The sequence below is a fragment of the Anser cygnoides genome, chromosome 1 (genome assembly GCF_040182565.1).
Source record: "Anser cygnoides isolate HZ-2024a breed goose chromosome 1, Taihu_goose_T2T_genome, whole genome shotgun sequence".
In the NCBI taxonomy this organism is placed as follows: Eukaryota; Metazoa; Chordata; class Aves; order Anseriformes; family Anatidae; genus Anser; species Anser cygnoides.
The window spans coordinates 96,200,323-96,227,218 of record NC_089873.1 but is presented as its reverse complement, the minus strand read 5'-3'; the positions used below and the strand labels follow the sequence as shown (position 1 = coordinate 96,227,218).

The window sequence follows — 26,896 nt, the reverse complement described above, 5'->3', positions numbered from 1 at the left end:
GTTGTGTAATGTGGGAAGGTTATAAAAGGGGACTTTTGAGTTAATACATTGACTGAATATTCTTTGCATGACAAGCAGATAAATTCCTCTGTTGATCCGAGACTCCTTCTTTGCAAGAATACAGGAGTTTGTAGCCTCATAAAAAGGAAAGAATTATATAAAGATAGCTGTTTCCACTGCAGGTGCTTCCTCCTAAGTAGAATAATCTGCAAGCTCCCAAATTTTTAGTTCCGGCAGTCCAAATAACATACATTTTAGTCTTGAATTATGTACATTTACTGAAAGTAGCAAATTGAAGTTCTTGATCTGAGCAATCTATAGAAAGAATCGGTGAAATCACACCAGTTCTGTGTGGCAGTTAATTATGCCTAAAATTAATTCTGCTTATGGATAGAAATCTCACCTGCATCACAAACTCAACTAAATAGCTTCTTATAACTGATCCAATTCTGCAGTGTTTGTGATTCTTTTGTACGTAGAAGTTTTTTGCTTTTTAAAGGAACTGATGATCTCATTGTGGTGCTTGAAAAGGCAGTGTTCACACTGCAGATGGCTCAGACATCATTCTTCTCTTTGCCTTGTAATCTCAGAAGAGAAGCCAGAGTCTGATCGTGGACAGAAGGCTGTTTGATTCTACCATTCATTAAGGTGATATCTGCAGCACATTGCCAGAGTTGTCTGAGTCAATTCATTGCATGTTTTTAATCTTCCCTTGGATATTAGAGACTTTTGGTTCCATGGTTACCCAAACCCAAAAGCACTGGAGAAGTAAAATCACTTTATGATCATTATTAAGATCTTTGGTTCTTGGGCAGGCTCAGCCAGCACGTGGTAACAGATGAAGCAAGCTCATTAAATACACAAAAACGCTGTTACACTGATGTGGAAACTACTCTACTTCTGCTTGAAATTGAGATCTGTTGTTTCTTTCTTCTTCATAGGAAGCCTCAATGAGGATGGGTCCCAGAAACTTTTTGACAGGGAGTATGTACTCATGTTTGGTGTGTTTGATGAAAACAAGAGTTGGCAAAGATCAGCATCGCTCAAATACACAATTAATGGGTATGCTAATGGAACGTTACCAGGTACTACCCAAAGCTTGTGTGATGTGAAATGAACATTAATGAAGACTAAATATTGCCTTTAGTGTTTTTGTGTGTGTTTTTTTTTTTTTTTTTTTTTTTTTTTGTGCAAGAGAGCAGGAATGTAGAGGAATTGGATACAGCCTTTTTTAATACATATGCTGCTAGAAGGAAGTTATGCCATATTGCTGATAAGAAGAACAGGATTACTAACTTAAAAAATAAAATATTTTTTAACTCAGGTAATGGGGAAATAGTGATCTGGCTAGGTAAACTGCTGATTTTACAGCATATGGAACATAGCAGATGGAAAACTTCCTGTAAGTGGAAAATCGGTTGCTGTTAAATCAGATAATTAAGTGGGAAGACCTTGAGGGTAGTAATAGGACTATTTTGTTGCTACTGTTTCCCCTTCTCTTAAGGAACTACTTTCATATCTCCGTCCAGTCTATTGAGCAAATACAAAAGACTGTTTAGAGTTTTTTCGTTTTTTTTTTTAAACAAATTCTGGAGAGGGTAGTTACTTTCACTACACGGAACGTCACTTTAGCGTGGGTCCTTGTCATTTTTTCAAACAAGGACAGACTGGCTCTCTGAAAGAGAGCTACTGGAGAGCTTCTTCCTTCTCAATCTCACTATAAGTCAGGTTGTCACTTGCATGTAAGATTTAAATATATCTTCCACTGACTTTACAGAATTCTGGTACCTGTTTCATTTACAAGGTTCTGAAACTTCCACGTTGCAATTGCTAATCACAGATATCAGAGATTTATTTAATGTTTTGAGCAAAGACTCATATTACACTTAGTGTGGCATGGGGAATTTGTATGATTTGCCTGTATTCTGAACACTACTTCACTTTTCTTTCAGATTTAGAGGCTTGTGCATATGACAACATTAGCTGGCATTTGATAGGAATGAGTTCCAAGCCAGAAATTTTCTCCATTCATATCAATGGCCAGGCCATGGAGCAAAGACATCACCGAATTTCTACTGTTAACCTAGTGGGTGGAGCATCAACCACAGTAAACATGACAGTGAGCGAAGAAGGAAGGTGGCTGATATCTTCTCTTGTCCAAAAGCACCTGCAAGGCAAGGAAACATCTATTTATTAGACAACTGTAGAGTTGTCCTCTTCTTCTATATGTCCCAAAGAGCTTCTCCTGTTCTGCAATGGTACGGTAACCATGTTTCAGCTGGTTGTCATTTCACTAAGAAACCAGCAGAGAACAGGGCATTTTGTTGGAACTGGAAATGTAAGATGAACTAAAAGGTGTTCTTACCTGCAGCTTTACTGCTGTGTGCAGATCACAGAGCAGCAGCAAATCTGAACTTGAGCTTCTAAGTCTGTGAGCTGCTCAGATGAGCAACATTATAAAACAAGTGAGGAACTGCCTGTTTCCTGCGAAACTGAGCGCTTTTAGCTATGGACCACTCAATCTAATGAAAATATTTGCTCCTTGTCATTTGAAAGTGTGTATAATTAGGGATCAAAATTCTGTTTTAAAGAATGAGAGAAATCTCTCTTATGAGAGCTGGAAGACATATATTTTGAAGGGGGGCAAGGGAGAAGGAGGAAAAGTAGCTTTCTATCAGTTCAGCTGGTGTTTTCAAAAAGGATTAGTTGAGAGAGCTGCTGTATTCAATTTGATTAATATGGATTCCTTAGAGGCCTCCCAGCCTACATTTAACCTATGTGGATGCAGCCTTTTTAAGCCTGAGATGATGACAGTTGTGGACCAATGCATGCAGGCAACCTTAGCTGAAGAGATGAGAAATGCAATTGAAACGGTAAGATTTCATAAAATGGAAAAATCACTGTGGTACTCTTTCTTTTCAATTAGCTGGAATGCATGGGTACCTCACCATAAGAGACTGTGGGGACAAAGAGGCGAAGAGGAGTCGTCTCTCCTATAAAGAGCGCCGTATGGTCAAGAGCTGGGAATATTTCATTGCTGCAGAAGAAGTCACTTGGGATTATGCCCCAAATATTCCAGACAGCCTTGACAGGTAAAATAATATTTTGTCAACATAATAGAGAATGTTAATATGAAATCACAGAATAATTCAGGTTGGAGATGACCTCTGGGGGTTGTCTCACCTGAAATTGTACTCAAAGCAGTGCCAACATCAGTTATTTCCAACTGCAAAATTAGACCAGGCTGCATCTCATTGAGTTTTCAAGGCTGGGGACTCCTCAGCCTGGGCACCTTTTTAACCTCACAGTGAAAAAGATTTTCCTTATATATAATCAGACTTTCTCATGTAGCAGCTTGCATCTATTGCCTCTCATTCCTTCACTGTGCAACTCTGAAGAAATGTCTTGTTCTGTTTTCTTTGTAATCTTCCATTAGGTAGCTAAACATAAAAATAAGATGCCTCCTTAACCCTTTCTTCTCATAACTGAATAAACCCAGGTTTTCCTTGTATGTCATGTGTTCCAGCCTGCTAAACACCTCAGTGACCCTCCACTGTGATCTCTCTGGTGTGTCAATGCCTTTCTTTTGCTGGGGTGCTCAAAAGTGAACACTTTCTTTTACTGCTAATGGGGAGCTCAAAATATTCAGATGACTTGGGAAATGTCTAAGGTAGCATGTGAGCCTGTTTTCTAAATTGCTTTTCAACATGAATTCTGCTGAAAGGAACAGTCCTTAGAGGAGGAAGAGAGTATTTCTACAGAATAAAAACGGCTCCAAAGTAGATTAAATAAGTCACAATAAATACACATATTGGGCTATTTCATTCAACTTAAGATAAATAGAAAGAATTATTTAACAAACTTGAGGTCATAGCGCACAGTGTTGCCAGTGCACTGTAGGTCAGAGAGGTGCTCTGCCAGTTCCTCACTGCTGTAGCAGTGCTGATGTTACAAGCTGATGTTTGTAAGAACCTGTAAGGATTTAAGCAGATCAAGACACTTCCTTATCCTGTGTGGAGTTACAGTTTCATATAACTCCTTAGAAACATGTTTTTGGCATAACTCTAAGTATACCTTCTTCTTTGGTATCGTTTGCTTCCCTTCTCACTTGCACTTGTGTGGGGGCAAACTTGTCTCATTTTATATCTCTTTCTTTGCTAGTTACATGGCATCGATTAACTACCTCAGTGCTCCAATTTTTCTTCTTTTATTCAGAATTTCAGCATTCATCCCTGTTCAGGAACCCTTTTTGAAGGGCAAATGACGAGAGCAAATACATTACTCTGCATTACTTAATATTTATCCTAGTTTTGTTCAATATTAGAATTCTCAACATTTTTAAAATTGGGTATAATGCTATTGTATGGTGCTTGATAGGGATATAAGGTTATTTTAGCACTGTTCCTGTCTCTCCTGGAGTCTTTGCTACTGTAAACAAAGTGTTTGTTTTTCCTATGCTTGACTATGCCTTTTTAAGAGAACAGCAGTTTCTGCTGATTTAACTTGAAATGTAGCTGCTACTTGAGTTTCTTTCTTGCATGTATACTCTATTAAACACAATGAAAACTCTGATACTAACTGGTCACATATGGTCCTAAAACACAAGTCATGTTCCAAGCTTCTTACCTAATTTAGTTTAAAACATGGGATGAGGACTGTTTGATTAGTTTAGGAGGTTGGATTTTTTTTTCAAGTAGTGAGATTTCTACAAGTTTATCCAGTGCGAGTTCTGTATTCTAGCAGATTCCACTATTCAAATTTTGTTGATCAGTTTGTCTTTTCCTTTATTTTTAAGACACTATAAAGCACAGCACTTGGACAACTTCTCAAATCTCATAGGTAAAAAGTATAAAAAGGCTATTTTTAGGCAGTATACTGATGGCACCTTCACCAAACGTCTGGAAAACCCTCGTCCCAAGGAAACTGGGATCTTGGGCCCAACTATAAGAGCTCAACTCAATGACAAAGTTAAAGTAAGTAACATAAATTCAGAGATATATACTATAGCATAATTTTTCTATTGGGCAGAGTTACATGAGAACTAGTTTGATTATTTTTTTTGACAAATCATATAGCTAGTGTTATAAATATTGGCCTTATTAAAAGGTATAATGATGAGTGACGGTGTTTAGGTTAAATTTTTCAACATTCTGTCTATAATTTCCATGATTGTGCTTTATTTTACAAACACTATTCATTTACACTTTTTGTGAAGTATGTTTGTATATTGACAGTGGTCCAAAATGAAAAAAGTTAGACCCTGTTGGACTTCTGGGGAAATTTAGATCTGAGGCTGAAATTAATGATATGCTCACTCCTTGCATTTTTTGTTTGTTTTTTTTCTGGCTGTTTTAGACAATGTTACGAAGTTTTCATAGTTAAATATTCTTTTATTGGGTTATCAAATGAAACTACAAAGCATCACAGGCTTGTGCTGCTGCTTTGCAATATCACTTCCACTTGCCTTTTGATTGTCACTTAGTGATACATCACAAGGTTTCATGGCCTTTTGTTGCTACTATGATTCTGAATCTGAATTTAGCACAGTGTTTCTTCTTTTTTTCCCCTGGTTTTATCACAAGTAGATAGGACATCTTATCTTTTCTGCTCACCTCCCCTTTGGGTCTTGGAGTCTGGGAAAAGATAGGCTTTTAATTCAGACTTCTCTCATACTGAAGGTTATGAAGAATTTCAGTCAATAACTTCACATGTTTCTTGAAGCAGTATGTACCTAAAAGCTGGAAGAACAAATGTTCTTTTTAAGTTTTCTAGAAAGTATGTGTAAGAAGCTGAATTTCACTTAATGGACTCCACAAAGCCCAGAATCAGTGGGATCCCGACAGGTACCAGCAGCCTTTAGACACTGGATTTATAATGTTAGACAATATTTAAGGTATCCCTGTGCCTTTCCAGCTCTTCCAGAGCTGAAACCAGGCAAATTCTACTGTAGTTGAATCTTTTGGTTATATGTTCAGACACAGATTTGTGGAGTACTGAATTATTTTTGTCTTTTTTGTTTTGTCTGTCAATACAGATTGTATTCAAAAATAAGGCCAGTCGACCCTACAGTATTTACTTCCATGGAGTGACACTTTCAAAGAATGCAGAAGGAGCAAATTATCCTCTGGATCCCACAAGTAAGAAATTTGTGGGTCATGTTTTACATACCACTTAGTGTTGCGGAGGGTTTCATTGTTTTGAAAGAGATGCTGTAGATAGGAATGCATGTCTAGGAGACCTGAATTCTATGCTCTGCTTTTGCTGACCTGTTACATTGCTTTATAGAGAAAACAGGGTAGTGTGTGCAAAACAAAAACAACTGCCCTTTTTTTTGGTGTCTTAATTTTCTCTTCTTGCTTGTGATTTTAGAGAGAGACAAAAGCTCATGCTGAACTTACCTCAGAGGTAGCTTGAAATGGTATAACTACACCAATTTCATTAAAAGGTACAACCTGACGCTGTATAAAGATCTGACTCTAAGTTTGTATCATTATTGTTTTCCCTCTTTATTTTTTCCTTAGGCAATGACACCCAGAGTAAAGGAATTCAACCAGGGAAGACCTACACTTATGAATGGCAAATTGCTAAAACAGATCAACCCACTGCACGGGATGCACAGTGTATTACAAGGCTATATCATAGTGCTGTAGATATTGAGAGAGATATAGCATCTGGACTGATTGGCCCACTTCTAATCTGCAAAAGTGAAGCACTGACTCAGAAGGGTGTGCAGGTAACATGTCTGGCAACCTTTTGGAGAGATTTTGCTTATGAATTTATCTAGAGTGAAATTTGGTTTTGCTTTGATTTAGAGAAATGTCTTGTGAAGAACAATCAAACTAATATTTTTCTGAAGAAATGACTTGAAGACGTAGTAATCATCCACAGTTGTGGAGGAATTATATTCTAATTTTCTTAGAACAGCATTTCAACAAGAAGTCAGCCTGATTTGCAAGTCTGTTCCTAGACGCGATGCTAATTTTTCCTGCTGCTTTTATGCACTCTAAAGACATTCAGATCTGAGCTGGTTCTTGTCTGTCAGACCCTATTGAGTTACATCCATTACAATCTCAGGCATCACTAAATCTAGAGCAATGCGACAGGATGGGAGAGTGTGGGAGAGTGGTTCTCTATTTGCAATCCATTGAAATCTTGCTGGCAAAGACTGAAGCATTGCTTTGGAGAAAAAAATGTCAAAAGCTTGTGCTCAGGTCAAACCAGAAGGCTGGTCCTTTTACTAAGTGCCCTGTTGCATACTATCTGCATGTAAGTAGTGCTAGTGGCTTGCTCAGTGCTCCACCTCAGGCTGGTTGCTGCACTGTCATCCTGAAGTCCTGACCCTCTACTTCCTTCCATTTAGCCCTTGAATCACACTTACCACAACTCTGTTGAAGCTTGCGTTGTTTACATAGTAAATAAGAATGTCTTGGCTCATAAAATGCAATTGTGCTCTGTTGGTTGTCTTTCAGAAAAAGGCAGATGGGGAGCAGCATGCAATGTTTGCTGTGTTTGATGAAAATAAGAGCTGGTACATAGAAGATAACATCAAGGACTATTGCAGCAACCCTGCCAGTGTTAAAAGGGATGACCCCAAGTTCTATAACTCGAACATAATGCACAGTGAGTGGGATATCAAGCTGAAGATTATGAAAGCTCATGTGAGCCTGAGCATTCAGTGATTGATTGTTCAGAAATGTAGTGCAATTAGGGAATTCTGTGGCCAGCACTGGGCTGGCTTTCAAACCAAAGCAAAGGCAAAAGTTATTCAATTTTGATGCAGCTCTCTGCTGATTTGGAGATGCTATTTCCAGAGCTGGAATCTCCATCAGGGCTATTGGGGTTTCAGCCCTGTGCCAGTCTCTCTTTGAGTGTAAATATGAGTCCTGTTCTGTGGACTGACATTGCAGAACTTTAAAAGTCTTGCTCTTTAGTTTTAATATTGGTGAGGCATGAAAATATTGAGACCGCTTCTGTTTTGCTTTCATTTTAGCAATAAATGGCTATGTGTCTGACAGCAGTGAAATCCTTGGATTTTGCCAAGATAACGTGGTTCAGTGGCATTTCTCCAGTGTTGGCACTCATGATGACATTGTCTCTGTGCGTCTTTCTGGGCATGCTTTCCTGTATAAAGGAAAATATGAAGATGTGTTGAACATTTTCCCAATGAGTGGAGAATCAGTCACAGTGGAAATGGACAATGTTGGTAAGTGGCAAAACTGCAGTGTTTATTTGACAGTTCCTCTAAGATACTGTTTTATTCTCTAGTCTGTAAAGATTTACCCAAATTGAAAAGCTTTTCAGATAAACACAGCGGCATAAAATCTTGAATCATTCCCCAGTGCTACTGTTACGTATACAGTTTTGTTGGCTTAGCACATAGCATAGAGGTTGTTTGTGTTTGTTTCTTGCTGTTTTTCTTTCACTTCACAATTAGAATTAGGGTTAGCAACAGTTGTTCTAAGGCATTTTAAGACTGTCCATGCAAACAGTCCAATATCAAGTCCACTGCATAATTCCCAACTTTGATTCCCAGCTTGTCCATCCAAAGTAACCTAAAATGAGCCAAGATTGTCAAATTACGCTGGTTGTAATTGAACAAAGTGGCTATGTATTACCTCTAGGCTTGTGGTCATTTAGCAGCAGTAGAGTCTGCCAGCCTGAATCAGATCACTAACTAGTTCATTAGTATCCATCTCAATGTCTAACTAGAATTAATACCAGATCCTGAAAAAATGGTATTACAACCCATGTAGTCCACACCTAATGAATTACCTATGAAAGGAGAGAAATGCATTCCTCATTGAAGACTGTCCAATGATCACCTGAAAATCCCACAGGGTTTAGGTATCTTTATTTAAAATATCAGTGGTTTTTTTTTAGCTCTTTTGTATGTTTGAATAACTGATTCTTTTTGTCCTCTAAGCTTGTTTTCAGTGATCTCACAATCTTAAGACCTTATCAGTTAAAAATGCATTGTATCTTAAGAGGTTTTTTTTTTTTTATTTTATTGTTCAAGTCTGGGATATTATAATAACTTCATCAGAATTGCTGCAATTTCACCAGTTGCAGGGCTGCAACTGGTTGCAGGGGCTGCAGGGCTGGTTCTCATTCCTCTCTCCCAGCTGCTGTTGTGCAGCAGTTTTTTTCCCTGTCTTTAATCTGCTCCCACAGAGGCACAAACCAACAGTGGTTATTGGCTCGGTTCTGGCCAGCAGCAGGTCCCTTTGGAACTGTCTGGAGCTGGTTCTGGTCTAACATGCGGCAGCTTCTGGATTCTTCTCACAGAGGCTACCCCTGAAGCCCCCTGCTACCAAACCCTTGCCACATAAACCCAATACACTACATCATTCTGTCTTCTGTCACTTCTGCTAGTTCCAAAAACAAGCTGCAACAAGCAAAGAACTTGATCTAATGCTGTCTAAGGAATCAGATTTGTATTTTGTTCTCTGCATATCCTAGTTTCAAATGGAGGAGTTTATCTTCTAACTTGAAAGTTTTAATAATTCCTCCAAAACCTAGACATTTAGATGCTTGGATTGGCAGCTTAATATTTTATGTCCATAGTAGAAATTCAAGTTACTTCATTATTTTGAAGATCATCCATCCTTTTTGCATTCAAAAGCTTTTAAAATGCTGTGTTTGTCAAAGGTTTGTCTATGTTTTCTCAAAGTGTTTGTTTTGTTTGGAATTCCTTGTGTGTGGTAATATATGTAACACAAAAGACAGCTCAAAATTAAAATTTTATCTCAAAAGATCAGAATCTTAGATCTAGCTGTAAACATAGGATTCTTTATACAATTTATTTCTTTCTTTTTCATGAGATATGTTTGGACTCAGATCCTAGGTGCACCTTAATCATTGGAGATCTCCAACTCTTATTTATTTGCTATTGTTTATTTACATTTATTGACCCCAGGGAAGTGGTCACTGCACCGAGCCTGTCTGAATTTAAGAAGAGATTGGACTGTGCACTTAGTCACATGGTCTGAACTTTTGGGTAGACCTGTGCGGTATCAAGAGTTGGACTTGATGATCCTTAAGGGTCCCTTCCAACTCAGGATATTCTATGATTCTATGATTCTATGATTATTTTTCACTGCAGTGGAGCTCATACGAATCCCAGCTGAGGATTAGCACTCTGCTATAACAATTGCTGCAGAAACAAACCCAGCAACTTGCCCTGACCATTTACACAACAGGCAATATCCACTCCAATAAATACTGCATATTAGAAAAACATTTTTTTTATTTTGTTTGCAGGCACTTGGCTTTTAGCATCCTGGGGTGCCCCAGAAAAGAGTTATGGCATGAGGCTGAGATTCAGAGATGCCAGATGTGAATATGAGGATGATTCTTCGTTTGAAGTTGTGGATTTCACATACACCAAGACTGATAAAAAGGCTGTTTCCACCTCAGCTGAAGAAAGTGTGGGAGAAGAAGCAGAGACAGATGATTTTGAAGATGATTACCAGGAAGAGCTGGCTGCTATGTACTCCATCCGAAGCTCAAGGAAGTCAAAAGGAAATGAAGAAACACAAAACCTCACAGCACTGGCCTGGGAACAGTATGAAGACGCTGCTGCAAGTTCTAAGGTGGCTGTTGACTCAGGTCTGAAAGTTATAAACACCAATGAATCCACAAAGTTCTTAGAAATTCATACCACTCCTCTTCCCCAAGTTGAGGCTGAAACATTCCAGTCAAATTACACATCAGTGACAGCAGAAAAGGATTTATTTTTAGCTAGCACGAGTGATGGAAAGCCTGACTTAGTATTTGAGAATAGAAGCCAAAGCAGTTATGCAATAGATCACAGTAACATGTCTGCAGCTGAACACTTGCTGAGCAATGGGGAAGCCCAAATGAAAGTTGCAGAAGAGCCTTTGACTAATGGAAAGGACAGTATTTTTTTTTCAGAAGAATATCAAACAGAAAGCACGGGGAAAGGAAATGACAGCATTAATAGTAAAAGGAAAAAGCGAAGCTCACTGGCTATTAAGTTTTACTCCGTGCAAAAGATGAATGCCCTTCTAAATCATGTAAGAAATAAAAATGTCTCATTTTCTGACAAGACAAGTGCACCTCATTCCATGCATCATGCAGAGAACACCACCAATATAACTCTTGTGGGAGATGGACAGCTTCCAAATGATTATGATGATGAACTGGAAGAGGAGGAAATTAAGGTGGGAAATGCTATGCCAGCAGTTAATTTGACACTTGAATTGGATGTCTTTGTAGGAGGAGATGAGGCTAATGCATCCAGCCTCTCTGAACTCGAATTATCCAAAGACAAACAAGCAGATACTTTTTCTTTAGATCATACTTTGGGCAATGTAAGACCTAATTCCAGCCCTGCACTAGTGAAGAACTTACTGGAAGCATCATTGCCCAGGACCGTGAAGTATTCATCCAAAATGACAAATGAGGAATGGAATTTGGTGTCTGCAAAGGAGAGTCTGAGATTAGAGGCAAACTTAGATAAGTCTGTTAGTGGTAAATTCCGTCATGGTGGCAGAAATGGTACATTATTCCTAAATAAGCATATGAAGAAGGATGAAGGGTTTTCAGGTCTAATGGGAGGAAAGCGCAAAGGCAGCCACCTGCACCCAACTCTGAAAGGAAAGCGGGGAAACAAGAACGATACTTTGAGTTCATCCGGAACCCTCATCAGGATACGAAGGAAAAAACAGGAATACCCAAAAACTGTTCACTTGTTGAGCCCAAGGAGTAAAAAATCCCAGAAATTCACCAAACCTACTGCAGAGTTTGGCCGCGCGTTGTTTCCGATTGAGGCCAACCACACGATGCTGTCGTGCTGCACTAACACCACAGAGGCACCCAGTGAGGCCAGCCATGGAGGGCTGCCAAATCACACGCTCTCGCCACGGCAGTTTAAGCCATCCATTGTGATTGGTCTTCCCCATGGAAATGGAGACTACGAATATTTTTCAGGAGAATATTACACTGAGGATACATCAGGTGGTGAATATGAATACCATTATGTGACCTTTGATGACCCGTACATGACAGACCCAAAAGTGAACATCAAAGAGCAACGTAACCCAGAGAGCATTGCTGAACATTACCTGCGTAGCAGAGGGAATGAGAGGAGATACTACATTGCAGCCAAGGAAGTCTGCTGGAACTATGCAGGATTTAAAAAAAGGTTTGGCTAAATCCTTTACTTTCTTTTTGCATACCATCCTCATATGTACTAGCAGAATGTCGATATACGTGCTGGTACATTAAAGAACATCTGTAACGTGCGGTGTGATTTCAACGTTTCAGTTACAGGACTCTAAGAATTTTCCATGGGAGGCTGGAACCCACTTAGAATGTCACATAGAGAGATTACTATAAGTAAGAACAACGTAACTATAAACACTTTCCTTTTTTTTTTTTTTTTTTACCCCCCCCCCCCCCCCCCCTTTTGTAGACTCACTAGAAATGGTCTTCAAAACAGAAGTTGAAAAACCCTGTATAGTAGGTCAGGAGGGAAACTTCCAGTCACTTTTGTTATACTTGAACAGCGTGTTTTACGTCCTCCTTGAATTCTTGAATTCTGTAGTAGAAACGGCATAGAGACTTCCTTGCGCAAAGCCTTTCCAGTGTTAAATGGGCTAACTGATCTAATACGTGAAGGACGTGCTTAGAGGCAGCATGGAATCACACAGTTTCTAGCACTAGCAAGAAGTGGTTCTGGTGTCTCAGTTATCTCTTGTAAAATCAGATAATACTTTCCAACCTTACAAGGTCATGGCACTGAAAAATACATGCAAAATGATTAACCATGCTAGTGATGGAAAATGCTTTATATTTAAAGTGAAAACAAAGCTGCATGAATTATAGCAGTGTTGTTCTTACTGTTTAGAGAAATCAGAAGCTGACTGGATCACAGACCCTAACATTGAGGATTTTCCTTGTATTTTTTTTGACAGCGCCCCCATGCCACAACAAAAAGTATGTGACTTGAGAGAGACTCGTACTAAAAATTTAACTTAGTTCATCCAAATTAAGATCACTGCTTACCCTACAATGTGTAGAATTCCTAGTCATTTTTTCATCAAAAAGCTGAATATTGTTGTTCTTTAAATGAACAAGACCAAAATAGCCTGCTTTGCCACAACTTCAGTTTTTATCACAAGCAGCAAAAGGAGGAGCAAGGAAACAGCTAGTACAGAAAAATAAGCTCTGAAATATATAATTTTTCAGATTGAATTTCCAATTTATTTGAATGATTTTTTCCACCCTTTTTCTATATCCTCTGGGTTTATTCCTGACTCACCTTAGTCTGTGTAAACGGCACTTGTAAAAATAGCAGAAACCACAGACAGTTTCTCAGTGCGCTTGGAAAAATAAAGAAATCCTTATGCTCAGAGCTCTATACAGATCTCCCCAGTGAGGTTCGTTCTCAGCCTCTGTGATGTACATAATTTCAGTGAAGTTAACAGAGCCCATGGCATATGCAGTCTCAGTGTGCGGAGGAGCTGAAAACCAGTCTTCCGTTGTATGAGGTGACATAGGTTAAGTTTCTATTTTTGCATTACTGGTAATAAGGCAATGTTTATATTTTATCAGAATAATAACCTCCTGGTGCTTCTATTTAAGACCTAAAGAATGGTCTGAGTGATTAAAAGCGTATTGGTTCTTACCCTCTCTGCTTTTGCAAAATACAGATATAATTAGATGTAAAATGTGTGTCTGTTAGGTTTCTGGAAATGATACATCTATGAGAGTAAGGTGTAGGTAGCGCAGTACATTCTGAGCTAAGCTCTGATTTAGCTTATTGAGGCTAATGGTAAAAAAGGAAAACAACTCAAATGGGTTTCCAGAGGCTAGTTGGAGTTTTTTTCAGTGTCAAATGACCAAATCTTTGAAGGATCTCATGAACTGAAAAAGTAGAATTGCTTAAATATTTTAAGTTATGATTTTCAGAATCCTCTGACATTTGTGTGCTTCTTCTTTACATTCTGAAATGTTTCTGTTGTAAGAGTACTTATATTTCATCAGAGCAATTTCCAGTTCACTTGTATGATTTTTGTTGTTTGTTTGTTTGTTTTGTTTTGTTTTTTTCTGGTGGGAATTTCGTTTCAGTACAATGGTGAACGACAAAGCCTGTAAAGATGGTACCACATATAAAGTGATTTTTCAAAGGTATACAGATAGTACCTTTACAACTCTCCAGGATGAAGGCGAATATGAAGAACACCTTGGCATCCTGGGACCAGTTATCCAGGCTGAAGTGGATGATGTAATCCTAGTAGGTCACTGTTTTTGAGTATGTGTACAAGATAGGAGTCTCATGGTGATCTTAGAGTGATATAAATGAGTCTGAAAATACCACGTTTTAAAAGATGATAGGGGAAACATTTTTCAGAGCTAGAAATTGCATTGTGGACAGAAGAGCACAGTGATGTGTTGTTTCACTGAAGGGGTAGTATCCCCCTTTTCTCCACTATCCACAGTAAATTCACTTCTGGTTTTCTAGTTTCCAACCGTCAAATACTCCTCGCCATTCTCTGTCCAGTCTTCCAGCACACAAGGATGGAGTACATACAGTAAATCTTGTACACTTCTGCTTATTTCCATGAGTGGTATACATAGGAACACATTGAACTATGTTAAAAACATGAGTAAGAAGAAAGTCTACTTTAGCTTGGGGAGGTAAATATGGAATTTCCCTATCCTCATGTCTCTTCTCTGGGACAAGGGAGAAGCGCTGATTTCAGTGTGACTGACACATACAGAGGTGTAATGTTACTATTTGGTTATCTTGTGCCCTTCTTTACTGCAACCATGCAGCAAAACATAAGTAGAAACTCTCTGCTTGCTGTAAATAAGCATACCCAGGAGTGAAGGGCAACAGCAAGAATCTTAGGAGTCTGGGCTCAGTAGAAGACAGGGGGTCAGACTCGTGTTTCCTACTTTGTAATTAACCACCTGCATTGTAGTATGTGACTCTGCATGGAGATCTCAAAAGATATCCTTACCAACTTTGACATGGACAGTGTGGCCTGTAGTCACAGTGTGGCCTGTAATCTTCATCCTGGTTTGAGGTTATTGGAATGTATTGTGTAGGTGCTGTGGTTTAGGCCTGAATTTGCTCAACAGAATTTTTTTCCTTTTTTCTAGGTTCATTTTAAGAATCTGGCATCCAGACCATATTCCCTCCATGCCCATGGACTCTTCTATGAAAAGTCCTCTGAGGGAAGCACTTACGATGATGAGTCTACTACTTGGTTTAAGGAAGATGACAAAGTTCAGCCGAATAGCAGCTATATATATGTATGGTATGCAAACAGGCGATCAGGACCTCTGCAGTCAGGAGCAGCTTGTCGGTCCTGGGTCTACTACTCTGATGTAAATCTGGTAAGGAAATCGAAATAGACATTGACAGTGTTGCTGCAGTTGATCACAAAATTGTTTAGGTTGTAAGGGACCTCCTGATATCTAGTCCAATTCCACACACCCCCCAGCTCAGAATCTGATACAGTGGGTTGTCCAGGACCACATGCAGTCAGGTTTTGAACATCTCCAAATGATGTTACTGTACAGCTGTGGAAATGTAAGATGCAGAACACTTTTTAGATAGCTGTCCTTTTTATCTGGCCTAATGTTCCTATCTGACATTTAATCTCTTACATTCAGTTAAAAGGGGATATGTGCAGTTGATAGATTTAAATTAGGAAACTCTAGTTGACTGAGCGGAGGAGAGTAAGGTTACAAAGCAGTGGAAATGCAGGCCCCTTCCCTTGAATTTTTGGGGTCCAATGGGCTTCCATAGAATGTTAGGCTTTTTGACATCTTTTGGAAAGTCCACTCTTACATTTAATGTGGGTTTACTACCTTTTAGGAGAAAGATACTCACTCAGGTTTGATTGGACCAATATTGATCTGTCAAAAAGGAACCTTGAGTATGTCAAACAATGAAAGAACATCCACCCGAGACTTTTTCTTACTTTTTATGGTCTTTGATGAAGAGAAAAGCTGGTACTTTGACAAACGTTCTAGAAGATCTTGTACTGAGAAGACCCAAGGAACTCAACAATGCCACAAATTCTTTGGTACTTACTTCCTTTTGTCAAGTATTCCGTTTATTGGGGTAGAGGGAAAGGTGTTGGGGAGGTTTTCTCAACTCACCCTGCCTTTGAACATGCATAAATCCTGCACATTAATTATGTAAATTTGTTGTTGTTGTTGTTCTCCTGTACCTGTAATAGTCATAGTTTTATATGCAAAGATTATCATTGGCTGGAAAATTGTTATTAAAATGTAGAAAGGACATGTTAGACAAAGTTTCTACAGAAAGTTTCTTTCACATGCATTTACCCCCTGTATTTAAAACAAACAAAACTATTTTCAGTAAGAAGCTAATACTCTGGAAAAGTGAAACCTGCCTGAGTTGTAGAAGTACAATAATAATTTGGCAAATCAACTAGTTCTACTGAAAGAATTTTAAACAGTTTTAGGACAGCCTTTCATATTACCTCTGTGTGGATACAGAGATTTTAGTTATGTAGAGTTAAGTAGCTATGTGTTGAAAGGTAATCTGTTGTTCTCTTTGAAATAATGGTCATTAATGAAACCCTATGGAAATCTGCACAGTCTTTTAAAAATCTGATGTTTTTGTGCCATAAATCTTAAGTGATCATGTTTGAAAAAGGCATGTTGAAAAGTAGAATCTGCCTTTGAAAATGTGGTCTCCAAAATCAGTTATTAATCAAGGGTGTCAGTTGTGACAGAATACATCATTGTTCTCCTACCTGCCACATGTTGCAAGCAAACTGAGCTCAAATCCTGTGATGAGGTCCCTGGATTTTCTGAATTGATGGTACATAGACTATATTGTATAGCACTTTAGATTGGAAAAAGTAATGTTTTTTCCCCAAATACGTTACTTCGTTAAATATTTGACTCATTTTAATAACTGTATTCTAGCACTTTATAAGACCTATTTTGTGAAGTGTATCCTTATCAACAATATGTTCTTTTTTTAGCAATTAATGGAATTACCTACAATTTGCAAGGCTTAACGATGTATGAAGGTGAACTGGTCCGATGGCATTTGCTGAATATGGGAGGGCCAAAAGACATTCATGTTGTTCATTTCCATGGACAGATCTTTGTTGAACAAGGAGAGCCAAAGTATCAGCTTGGTACATATACACTCCTTCCAGGTAAGTATTAGAATAAATTCTAAGGTGTGATTGGTATAATCATGACAGACTGTAACAATGTAAGGAAGAATAGAAGTTGGCTTTGGGCACAGCGAGAAAAAGTTTGAGGGCACTAACGGTTCAATTGCCAGTGATGGTCAAAAACTCATCACTTTGCACCTCCCTTAAGGTGCAAATGTGCACTTATTTTAAGAGGTGGGAAACAAAGATAATGTTGTCCTCTAAAACTGGAAGGATGAGTAAAGTTACAGACAAAACATATATGGTATGGGCAAATATCTTCCCGTCAGATGGGCAGAGATGTATATGGAAGATGAATAGTAGTATGATCTATAGCGCAGTTGACACAGTGGTGATAGTTGCTGCTTTCTCTGCTATGTTTAGCAGGTTATTTAATTTTTCTGGATCAGGTCATAGCATGATCTTTAGTTTAACATCCAGCCTAACTAACATCAACCTAATCATAATGCTACCACTTCTGATATGTTTCTTTCTTCCATTTTTTTCAAGGCTCTTTTCAAACAATTGAAATGAAACCACAGAGACCTGGCTGGTGGCTTTTAGACACTGAAGTGGGGGAATATCAGCAAGCGGGAATGCAGGCATCCTATTTGGTTCTAGAGAAAGGTACTGAACTAAGGTATTTTTTGTCTGGAGGAGCCAAGTTATAAAGTCATGTCTACACTTTCAGGATCGCTAAAAGTAAATTTGGGAGATGTTTCAAGGAGGAGGTGGAGTGATTACTGTAAATTTATTCTAGAAGAAAAAATATGCAGCCTTTAGCATACTAGTCATGAACTTTTTTTTTTTTTTTCCCTCACAGTGACCAGTAGATTAATCTATTGAAATAAAATTCAGAAATTTATTTGGTCTTCTTTGGGAAAAGAGTGGTGATGTTACAGTATTATTAATAATTGTTCTGAGTGCTGTTTTAGAACATTCCACCAAGATGTATATTGGAATAGACTGCTTTTTAAAAACAAACTCCTTGATCTCTCTCTAGAGTGCAAGATTCCAATGGGTCTGGCAAGTGGAGTTATACTCGATTCACAAATCAACGCTTCACATCATATAGGTGAGTTAATAGTTGAAAAAGTCCAGACATGCTACTGAACATCCCTAGCAAAGTATTGCAGTTCCATATTTTTTTTACATCTCATGATACATCGTAAAAGATCAGTTCATTAATGAATCAACTGTCAGGTTAAAAAGCTCTTCAATTCTGCAGGCAGAGATCATGACCTGTACTAGGTGGGCCTCATCATTGTATTCCAACACTGTTCCGGGTCTTCTGTCAGCATTATAAGCCTGAGAGTCAGGGATTCCTCTGTCATGGGCCTGCTGGATGACGTGGAACAAATCTAGCTTCGTATTTTTGTCCTCTGGGTTCCCTGCTTGAGAATCAACACCAAATGTTAAAAAAAAAAAATCTGAGATTTGCATGTGGTATGAGCTGTGAAAGTGCAAAGTGTATCTGTTATGAAAGATTTGGGAAACTAGCATCGAGAGCAGTCACAGTCTTTGATTTACCAAGTTTACTCCTGGTATAAAATTGGTATCATTTGATAAGAGATACTGATAGAATTCTACATAGACAGACACAAAAGAAGATATACAGGTTGTACACACAAGCAGAAACACACCATTTCCCTTGAAATAACAAATAAATTACCTATTTTGAAGAATTGATTTTGCTGCGGATGTAACTGCATTTTTTCATATTCTCCCCCCCTTCTTGTCCCATCCCCTCCCAGTGTTATGAAGGCTTGAAAGCTGGTTCGTATATATTCAACATCAGTTCTTAACATGGAAACTTCCTTATGCATAGGGGAAGTCTGCCATGAATATGGCAATATAGAGCATGTTTTCGTCTGATCCTGCTTACAGCCAAAACTTGTTTAGCCAACTCTAGACCCTGATCCCAAATCAGTAGAGTATATTACATAAAATGCTGTTATTTTTTAAAGTCATTCTTCTAACTATAAAGCTTTGTAGGGTAATAGTTGACTTGCAGATGCTGGCTATGTCCAAATTCTCCCCCCCTTCCCCCCTCCCCCAACAGATCTGAAAAGAACTGAAGCACTTAAATTAAGCATCTCCTTAAATTCTTGCTTTATTCATATTTTCTCTGTAGACTATTGGGAACCTAAGCTGGCCCGATTAAACAATTCTGGAACATACAATGCTTGGAGCACAGTAATGAAAGATGATCTCCCTTGGATCCAGGTATAAAACAACACACGCTTGGCCATCACTGAGTCTGGACACGACCATACAATCCTGTGTTGTGATTCTGTTGTAACTTCTGTTAGAAGGTCAAGCTGCTCTTGTTCTTGTAGGGAAGACTGCTGGGGAAAACTGAGAAGATGCAGCAAGTTTGATTGGTGATACCATAAATTGCCCATCTCCTCTGGTGTAACCCAATCTGTACTGCTGTTGAGGCTCAGATCCTGGACAGTTACCCTTACAATTTAGACTAGCCATTTTGTAGGCATATTAAGTCATTCTTTCCACTACCATTTTTTTGTACTGTCTACCTAACAGTACATATTTATTTTTATGTAGGTTTGTTGGGGGATCATTTGAAGTGTAATACTCTCTAGTATTGCTTCAGATAGTTTTGGAGGTTTTTTGTTTTTACTGGATGCTTCTATGCCCAGTTTGACACATCACAGGGAAGTGAAGCTTATGTGATTATGGCTTCAAGTACTGCATTAATCAGTTGCATCGCTTCCATCTTTCTTCTATTCCAATCACTTTTGCACCAGATAGCCAGTTTAAACCCAAATCTACAGAACATAGCTAATTTCTTAAAAATCAAATGAAAATGTGCAGTTGGGAGAAGAGAGACTCGAACTAGTGTTGCAGCGTAAGTTCAACAAGTAGCTGTTACTTTTGGCTTGCTAATGTTTGACATACTATCAAGTTAGTGGAGGTGAAGTAGGGGAACTGTAAAGAATGTTGGGAAGAGAAATAATTTGATAAGGGATGTGGTTGTGAGAAGCTGAGGTTATTGCAGGAAAGCATGCAGAGATGTGGGGCGGATGGCATATGCCAGAGAATGAGTTCCACTGCTGACAGGAACATCTTGCTAATTTTTTCTTGCGTGCTGAGCGCTTGAATCTGATGTCAGAAGGGATGGTGGCTATCTAGCACTTCAGAATGTCATATTCCATTCCTCAGCCTGAATATCCAAAACTAGAGGTGGCTTATGAAAATATGAGCCTTGACTTTCTCTATACTATTTCTGTCTATCTGTAAAAATGGAGATAGCAATTCTGCCTAGCACAGATGCAGATATTCTGAGGTGTCTTTGTAGTGCTGTGGTGAACACTGAATGGACTAAAATGGACTCTGAAACTAAATACACACAGAAATTCACAAATGATATTAGAGAAAGCATTTGTTTGGACTCTGCCATCTGTTTGTATTCCTCCTGAGAGTATTAGTATTGTGGGTACCAAAATGCAGGTCTCAAAGCAATTGTGTAGATGCCAAAGAATGACACTTACTTCACTGTGCAGTATTGACTTTATAAACATTCAAATTTCCTAGGTGGACTTTCAAAGACAAGTTCTGTTAACTGGGATACAGACACAGGGTGCCAAACAATTTTTAAAGTCCTTGTACGTCCAGAAGTTCTTTATTGCATACAGCAAAGACAAACGGAAGTGGAACACCTTCAAAGGAGACAGCTTTCAAGCACAAAAGGTCTGTACATGCTACGGGGGTTGCCACAACCTAGGTAACCTCATTAGATGATGCAGTGAGGTGATAACTTTATTTTGGTGGTCTTCAGAGACTTTAATAATATAGTGCTTGAATCAAATTATCGAATAATCACATTCAGACTAGAAGACAAATTACAAGTTGAGGAACCTCCGAGGCTGGAGTTTAGATTGGCCCTGTAACCTTGACTGTAGAGTCTGGCTTTCTCACAAACATCTCTCCCTGTTTTTATTTCTGAAGCCCACATTGGCTTTTTGAAGCAAGCAGGAAGATGAACTAAAAATTAGGCCTACCAGATCCTGTTTTCTTTCTCTTCCTTCCAGCTGTCACAACAATTGAATTTTAAACTGTCTGAAACGCCTGTAGGAGGCCCGTGTAATAAGAATGGTCATACCCTGCAAGAGGCTCATTTTATGCCTAACCCTACCAAATACAGCTCCATTCCATTTACTCTGAGGTGTCTGTGGTGGAACTCCTAAACCAATAACCTATTCTCTTACCTCTCCTTTTGCCTCTACTAATGTCTTTGTACAGTTTTATATAGCACATAGCAATGGGTTGTTTATTTGAACTGAGGCCTACAGGTGCTTCTACATGTGCTAAGGTGGAACTATGAGATATTTCAAGTCGCCCTGCAGCATAGGTTGCTCTGTCACAGTGGAAGGTGCTAGTGGCATAAAAGACCACTTTCATATCAGCGTGGGCTTTCAGTTTGTGTTTGCATTATATTAACTACATGCGGATTTTTTTAATAGATTTTTGAAGGTAATTCTGATGCCTATGGTATAAAAGAGAACATCATCGATCCCCCTATTATTGCTAAGTATATCAGAGTCTACCCAACACAGGCCTATAACAGGCCTACTCTTCGCATGGAGCTCCTTGGCTGTGAAGTAGATGGTAAGAACAGATCATGTGCTGGTGCTTCCTTTCTGGCTAATTTTTGAACTAATATGTTAAATTAAGCTAAAATTGCGGGTGTTCTCAATTCCAACATTGTTGCTTAAGCTATGGCTATTCGGATGAACAGAACTACAAGGCACTTCTCTTAACAGGTTGCTCTTTGCCACTTGGAATGGAAAATGGAGTGATCAAGAATACCCAGATAACAGCCTCATCTGTTAAGACATCCTGGTTTAACACATGGGAGCCTTCCCTTGCTCGTCTCAATCAGAAAGGAAAGATAAATGCCTGGCGAGCTAAGGTAACAAGTGAAAAAGGGGGACAAGGGCAAGACAGCTACTGTTAATAAATTTGTGCTGCCTGTGTGCTCGTGGAATTCCTGCACACCATGTCCAGTGCCAAATGGACTTCACAGCTTTTACTCACAGCTTACTTCACAGCTCTTTAGCCATCTTTTGAGAAGCCCATTTAACTCTCTTTCATTAGAGAACTTGTTAAGCTGTTGGCAACAGCAATGAAATCATATTTTGGAGTGATCAGTGGTGTCCTTTGGGCCAGAGCCTGCAGCACTTCCCCGCAGAGAAACAGCCCTTTTAATTTCAGGAGTTGAATACAGATTGAATATTTGGCTCCAAGCGGTTAAAGAAACCCTTCCTGGGTTGGTTGATAGGCAGAGCAGCATAATGGATCTGGGGCTGCAGATTCTGTGGTTCATTCTGCCACTGTTCTGCTGAATGACTTTCAGCAAGGCATGTGAGCTTCTGTGTCTGCAAAATGGAGCTGCATTTCTTTACAAAGCACCTGGAGACTTGCTGGAAGCAACTGTTTTCTAAAGTGTTTGGTATTAGTATTATGTACAAGGCACTTTGAATTTTGCTGGAAGCTACTGTTTTTGTATAAACATTCAGTATTTTTGTGATATACTGCATTTTAATGCTGGAGAGAGACAGTCTGCTGCACCATGGTCTTCTCCATTGGCTGCAGGGGAATCAGTTCTGGTGCCTAGAGTACCTCCTCCCCTTGTGTCTGCAGGGTTGTTTCTCTCACATTTTTGTAGTCCTCTCTGACAGCTCCTGTATGTTTTTATCCTTTGGTTATCACAGAGGCATAACCAGCATTGGTCATTGGCTCAGCTGTGGGTCCAGCTGGAACTGGCTCTATCTGACATGGGGCAGCTCCTGGTCTCTTCTCAGAGAAGCCACCCCTGCAGTTTCCCCCTAGCAAAACCTTGCCACATAAACCTAATACAGTTATTTTTCATTATGCATAGAAAATAATGTGAAAAGACTCCAAATACACCATCTGCAGTGAATAAGTTAGTTGTATGGGTCACCAAAAATGCTTATTTTTCCTCAGATAGTCTTAACTATCTTTAAACAGGAGTTTTAAATTAAGCAAATAAAGACATAGACATGTTTGCTAATAGATAACCCTTTTTATCAATTGTAGTCGAACAACAACCAACAGTGGCTGCAAATTGATCTACTCTCAATTAAGAAGATAACTGCTGTTGCTACCCAGGGGGTCAAGTCCATATCATCTGAAAACTTTGTGAAAACCTATGTTATTCTCTACAGCAACGAAGGCTCAGAGTGGAAATCCTATACGGATGGTTCAAGCTCAGTGGCAAAGGTATCATGCTCTGCTCAAACAGTTCTGTCATTGCTTGGTTTTAGATTCTGAGCACGGTCAGGGCCCAAAAGCAGAATAGCCAGCCAAAAGGATATTCTCACAGGACACTAAATTGTTTGGGAGCTGGGGTTACTACAGATAACTTCATAATAGCCATCTGATTTTTCAAAGTAATTTACAGTCATGAAAGGAAAGAACACCAAATCCATAGAGAAAGCAGTAAACATTGTGATAAAAGGAACTGATGCTATTAGTAAAGGAGGGCATTCTATTTGAATGCATGAGGGCATTTAATTTGAATGAACAAGGGATTTTTGAGGACTTCTTTCCAACTTTCTTGTTTTTGCCTTTATTTTGTAGTTGTTATATTGTAACAGAGCCGGAAGGCTCTAGATACACACAGAGCAGGCACAGTATTTTATATTGTTACCTGTATCACTGTACACCAACCTGACCCACCAGGGCTGTTAGTGGAGGTAAAATAACAGAATTTTGTTTTTGTTATCCATCCCAATTAGAGTGGTAGCTTTTGAGATGTGGATGGAAACAGAGGCTGTTTAATTTGTTCAGATATTGATATTGGTGACTTAAATAACTTTGACCCAGCATTTTAGGAACAGATTGGATCTTAAATAAAATCAGAAGTTAGCCAGTCCATCCTATCCTGGACGGCTAACGCAACAGCTAGGAACCATTTAAAAAGAAAAAGCAGCTTATTTTTAATGTGCTGCATTTTTACTAATTGTGTGTTTTGTATTTGCAGGTTTTCTCAGGTAATGAAAACAGCGATGGACATGTCAAGCATTTCTTTAACCCACCCATCCTGTCCAGGCTTATCCGCATTGTTCCAAAGACATGGTATCATGGAATTGCTCTTCGGGTAGAACTCTTTGGGTGTGATTTTGATGGGGGTCTGGCTGTGAAAAGGACTGAAAAATCTGGGAGCTCTTAACCCTTCTGCATTTATCAAGCAGGGCAACTTTTTTTTTTTTTTAATCCTTAAAGCAATCATACTTATTAGTTTGGATGTGTGCTTCATCAAAAGACCTAATGTTTTGCCAACAAGAATTGAGGGAGTTCTTTGGCAGATGGTTCATTCCTATAAATACACACTTCAAAAAACAGCTTCTTTTCTCTGTAAAGAAATAGCAGTCTCTTCTGTTTTATATATCTCTTCTTCATCCTAAGCAGTACAATCTTGCTTTCTACTTAAAATTAAGTTCTAAATCCCTGAGAACAGAGACTCGAGCCTTAATCCTGAGCACTGATTGCCTCCATTTTGTAATGCTTCTGCAGCGTAGAGGAAGAATAGGCAGCTACAGGTGGACGTTCTCTGTACATAGTGCTTGAGATGGAAAACAAATGCAGATATGGAGCTGTCATGCTGCATTCCAGCAATGCCTAGGTAAGAAGTGATAGTAGGGGTAATCTCACCTCCATGTGTCTTTTATCTACAGTATGCCAAAGGTAGAATGCATCCCAGTATTGAGGCATATGCAGTATCCCTTCTTTGAGAATGTGGGTTCACATTATTGATTTGGTTCTTACATACCAAGCACAGTGGAAAAGCTATGGATTTCACATAGTTTAACTTAAGTGTCCTGGCAAGGGGAGGAAGAGTCAGCCATATCTTTCTTTCCCAGAAGCGAGAAGGGAAGTGATTTACCCCAGGTCATGGAACAGCAATGGCAGAACCAAAGGGAAAATCCAGAACTCCTTACTTTCAGCCTCATACAAACTTTTAGACTATGAGGAGCTCCCTGAATAGGTAGCATTGAGAACTTTAGCTGTTGAAAATACAACCTGGTGGTAGCAGAGGAGGAGCAGATGAAACTGGATAATAAACACCTGCATCTTATTTAGCACTGACAGTGTTTTCACTAGAGGAGCTACTCTTGTGTAGAGTGTACACATCTTTTTCCCAGGGTGACTACATTTAGTGAAAATACAAATGCAGTCCATGAATTCATTCCAGCAGTTTTAGCTAGGCTTTCACTAGTGTCATTGGATTCTATCCTGTAAATTAACTGCAAACCTCCCATTTATCACATGGTTTCCTTGAGAAGGGTGGAATTTTTGAAGTAGTTTGTCTTTGATCCTCATATGGTATTATCTGAGTTATTTCAGTAGTTTTTCAAATCTTCTATCTTATAGACCATTCAAAATAAAGATATAGAAAAGGAGTGTAAAGAAGTATACAACTAAATATTTTTTTTTTTTTACTGTGTCACAAACTTATCATTTTTCACTGGAAAATAAAGATAATACTGCAGCATGAAAACCATCAACATTTTAATTTGTATATTTGCCTTGACAGTCATACCTCTTTGGCAATAATTAGTGGAAATTTGCATCACAAAAGTAAAATTTTCTGCTCAGTGGGGAATTTCAGTGCTAATTAGAACTAACTTCAAATTGTGAAAATGTATGGAAAATTGTTTTATCTTAGAAAATATTAAGAGACTGATCTTTTAATGTTGCTTAATTTATTTTTGTTTGATACAATGATGAAACTGCAATAAAAGCCCCCTTCACTTTTTTTTTTTTTTTTTAAGTAATTTAAACCTGTGGAGAAAGGTTTCACCTGAGAATACAAATAATGAATGCTAGCTAACTTTGGTAGAATTAGAATTTTGTGTGATGAGTGCTAAACAAATCTATATTTAAGAAGGCCATGTTCTTAAACTAATTACTTGCTTATAACCTTTATTATATATGTAAAGTTAGACAAGTGCAGGAGCAGGAGTAAATATATTTGCATCAGTGTTCCAAGTTGGAGGCTCTGCTTCTGCTTGCTAAGGGATGGGGTGTTGGTCAGTTTAGGGTCAGCTGTCCTGGTTGTGCCCCCTTTCCACCTCTTGTGCACCCCCAGCCTATTTGGTGCAGGGACAGACTGGGGAAAAAGAAAAGACCTTGGCACTGTGCAAACACTGTTCAGCAACAGCTAAACCATTGGCATGTTGTCAGCATTGTTTTAGTCACAAATCCAAAACACAGTACCATATAGGCTGCTCTGAAGAAAATTAACTCCATCCCTGCCAGGCCTAGTACAATCTCTACTCCTTACTCTATAACATTTAGATCATGCTCAGGTCCTACTACACTACAATATATCAAGATCCTCATTAACTCCTCCCTCCCTTCTCATCCTCTGATACCTACACAGATGTTGTTCCCTTAGCCTATGGTCCGTCCCTGTAAAATGTCCATTCAGTTCATAGCCCATGACACAAGTTCCACCTGCTAAAGTAGTTGCTCAGGACAGCAGAGGTGGTGCGTTGTCTTGAGTTCCTGCACACCAAACCCAGCTCAGGTCAGGTCACTGCTGCGCTTGCCTGGCTTTTTGTGAGGCTCATGCTCTGTTGGTTCAGGTGGTTCACATTGCAGTACTTCCTATAACATGCAACTCAAGTCACGGGTTCCGACTGTGTGTATCTGCTTCAGTGTGGACTTAC

The 26,896-nt window shown here is 38.9% G+C and overlaps 1 protein-coding gene across 2 annotated transcripts in view; it reads left to right on the top strand.

Annotated features, from left to right (window-relative positions):
• F5 (coagulation factor V) overlaps positions 1 to 25,980 on the top strand; it is a 39,593-nt gene extending 13,613 nt beyond the window's left edge. For both annotated transcript variants that reach the window (XM_013184517.3, XM_066990383.1), the window contains exons 5-25: positions 942 to 1,085; positions 1,953 to 2,174; positions 2,927 to 3,092; positions 4,796 to 4,973; positions 6,035 to 6,137; positions 6,522 to 6,733; positions 7,470 to 7,620; positions 7,991 to 8,203; positions 10,261 to 12,166; positions 14,095 to 14,260; positions 15,133 to 15,369; positions 15,854 to 16,064; positions 16,998 to 17,177; positions 17,688 to 17,804; positions 18,181 to 18,252; positions 19,312 to 19,403; positions 20,733 to 20,888; positions 21,662 to 21,806; positions 21,962 to 22,110; positions 23,259 to 23,441; positions 24,205 to 25,980. In XM_013184517.3, the coding sequence (XP_013039971.3) occupies positions 942 to 1,085; positions 1,953 to 2,174; positions 2,927 to 3,092; positions 4,796 to 4,973; positions 6,035 to 6,137; positions 6,522 to 6,733; positions 7,470 to 7,620; positions 7,991 to 8,203; positions 10,261 to 12,166; positions 14,095 to 14,260; positions 15,133 to 15,369; positions 15,854 to 16,064; positions 16,998 to 17,177; positions 17,688 to 17,804; positions 18,181 to 18,252; positions 19,312 to 19,403; positions 20,733 to 20,888; positions 21,662 to 21,806; positions 21,962 to 22,110; positions 23,259 to 23,441; positions 24,205 to 24,393 (5,192 nt within the window). In that variant the 3' untranslated portion in view covers positions 24,394 to 25,980. The remainder of the gene's footprint in view (positions 1 to 941; positions 1,086 to 1,952; positions 2,175 to 2,926; positions 3,093 to 4,795; positions 4,974 to 6,034; positions 6,138 to 6,521; positions 6,734 to 7,469; positions 7,621 to 7,990; positions 8,204 to 10,260; positions 12,167 to 14,094; positions 14,261 to 15,132; positions 15,370 to 15,853; positions 16,065 to 16,997; positions 17,178 to 17,687; positions 17,805 to 18,180; positions 18,253 to 19,311; positions 19,404 to 20,732; positions 20,889 to 21,661; positions 21,807 to 21,961; positions 22,111 to 23,258; positions 23,442 to 24,204) is intronic.
• Positions 25,981 to 26,896: the final 916 nt, after the last annotated feature.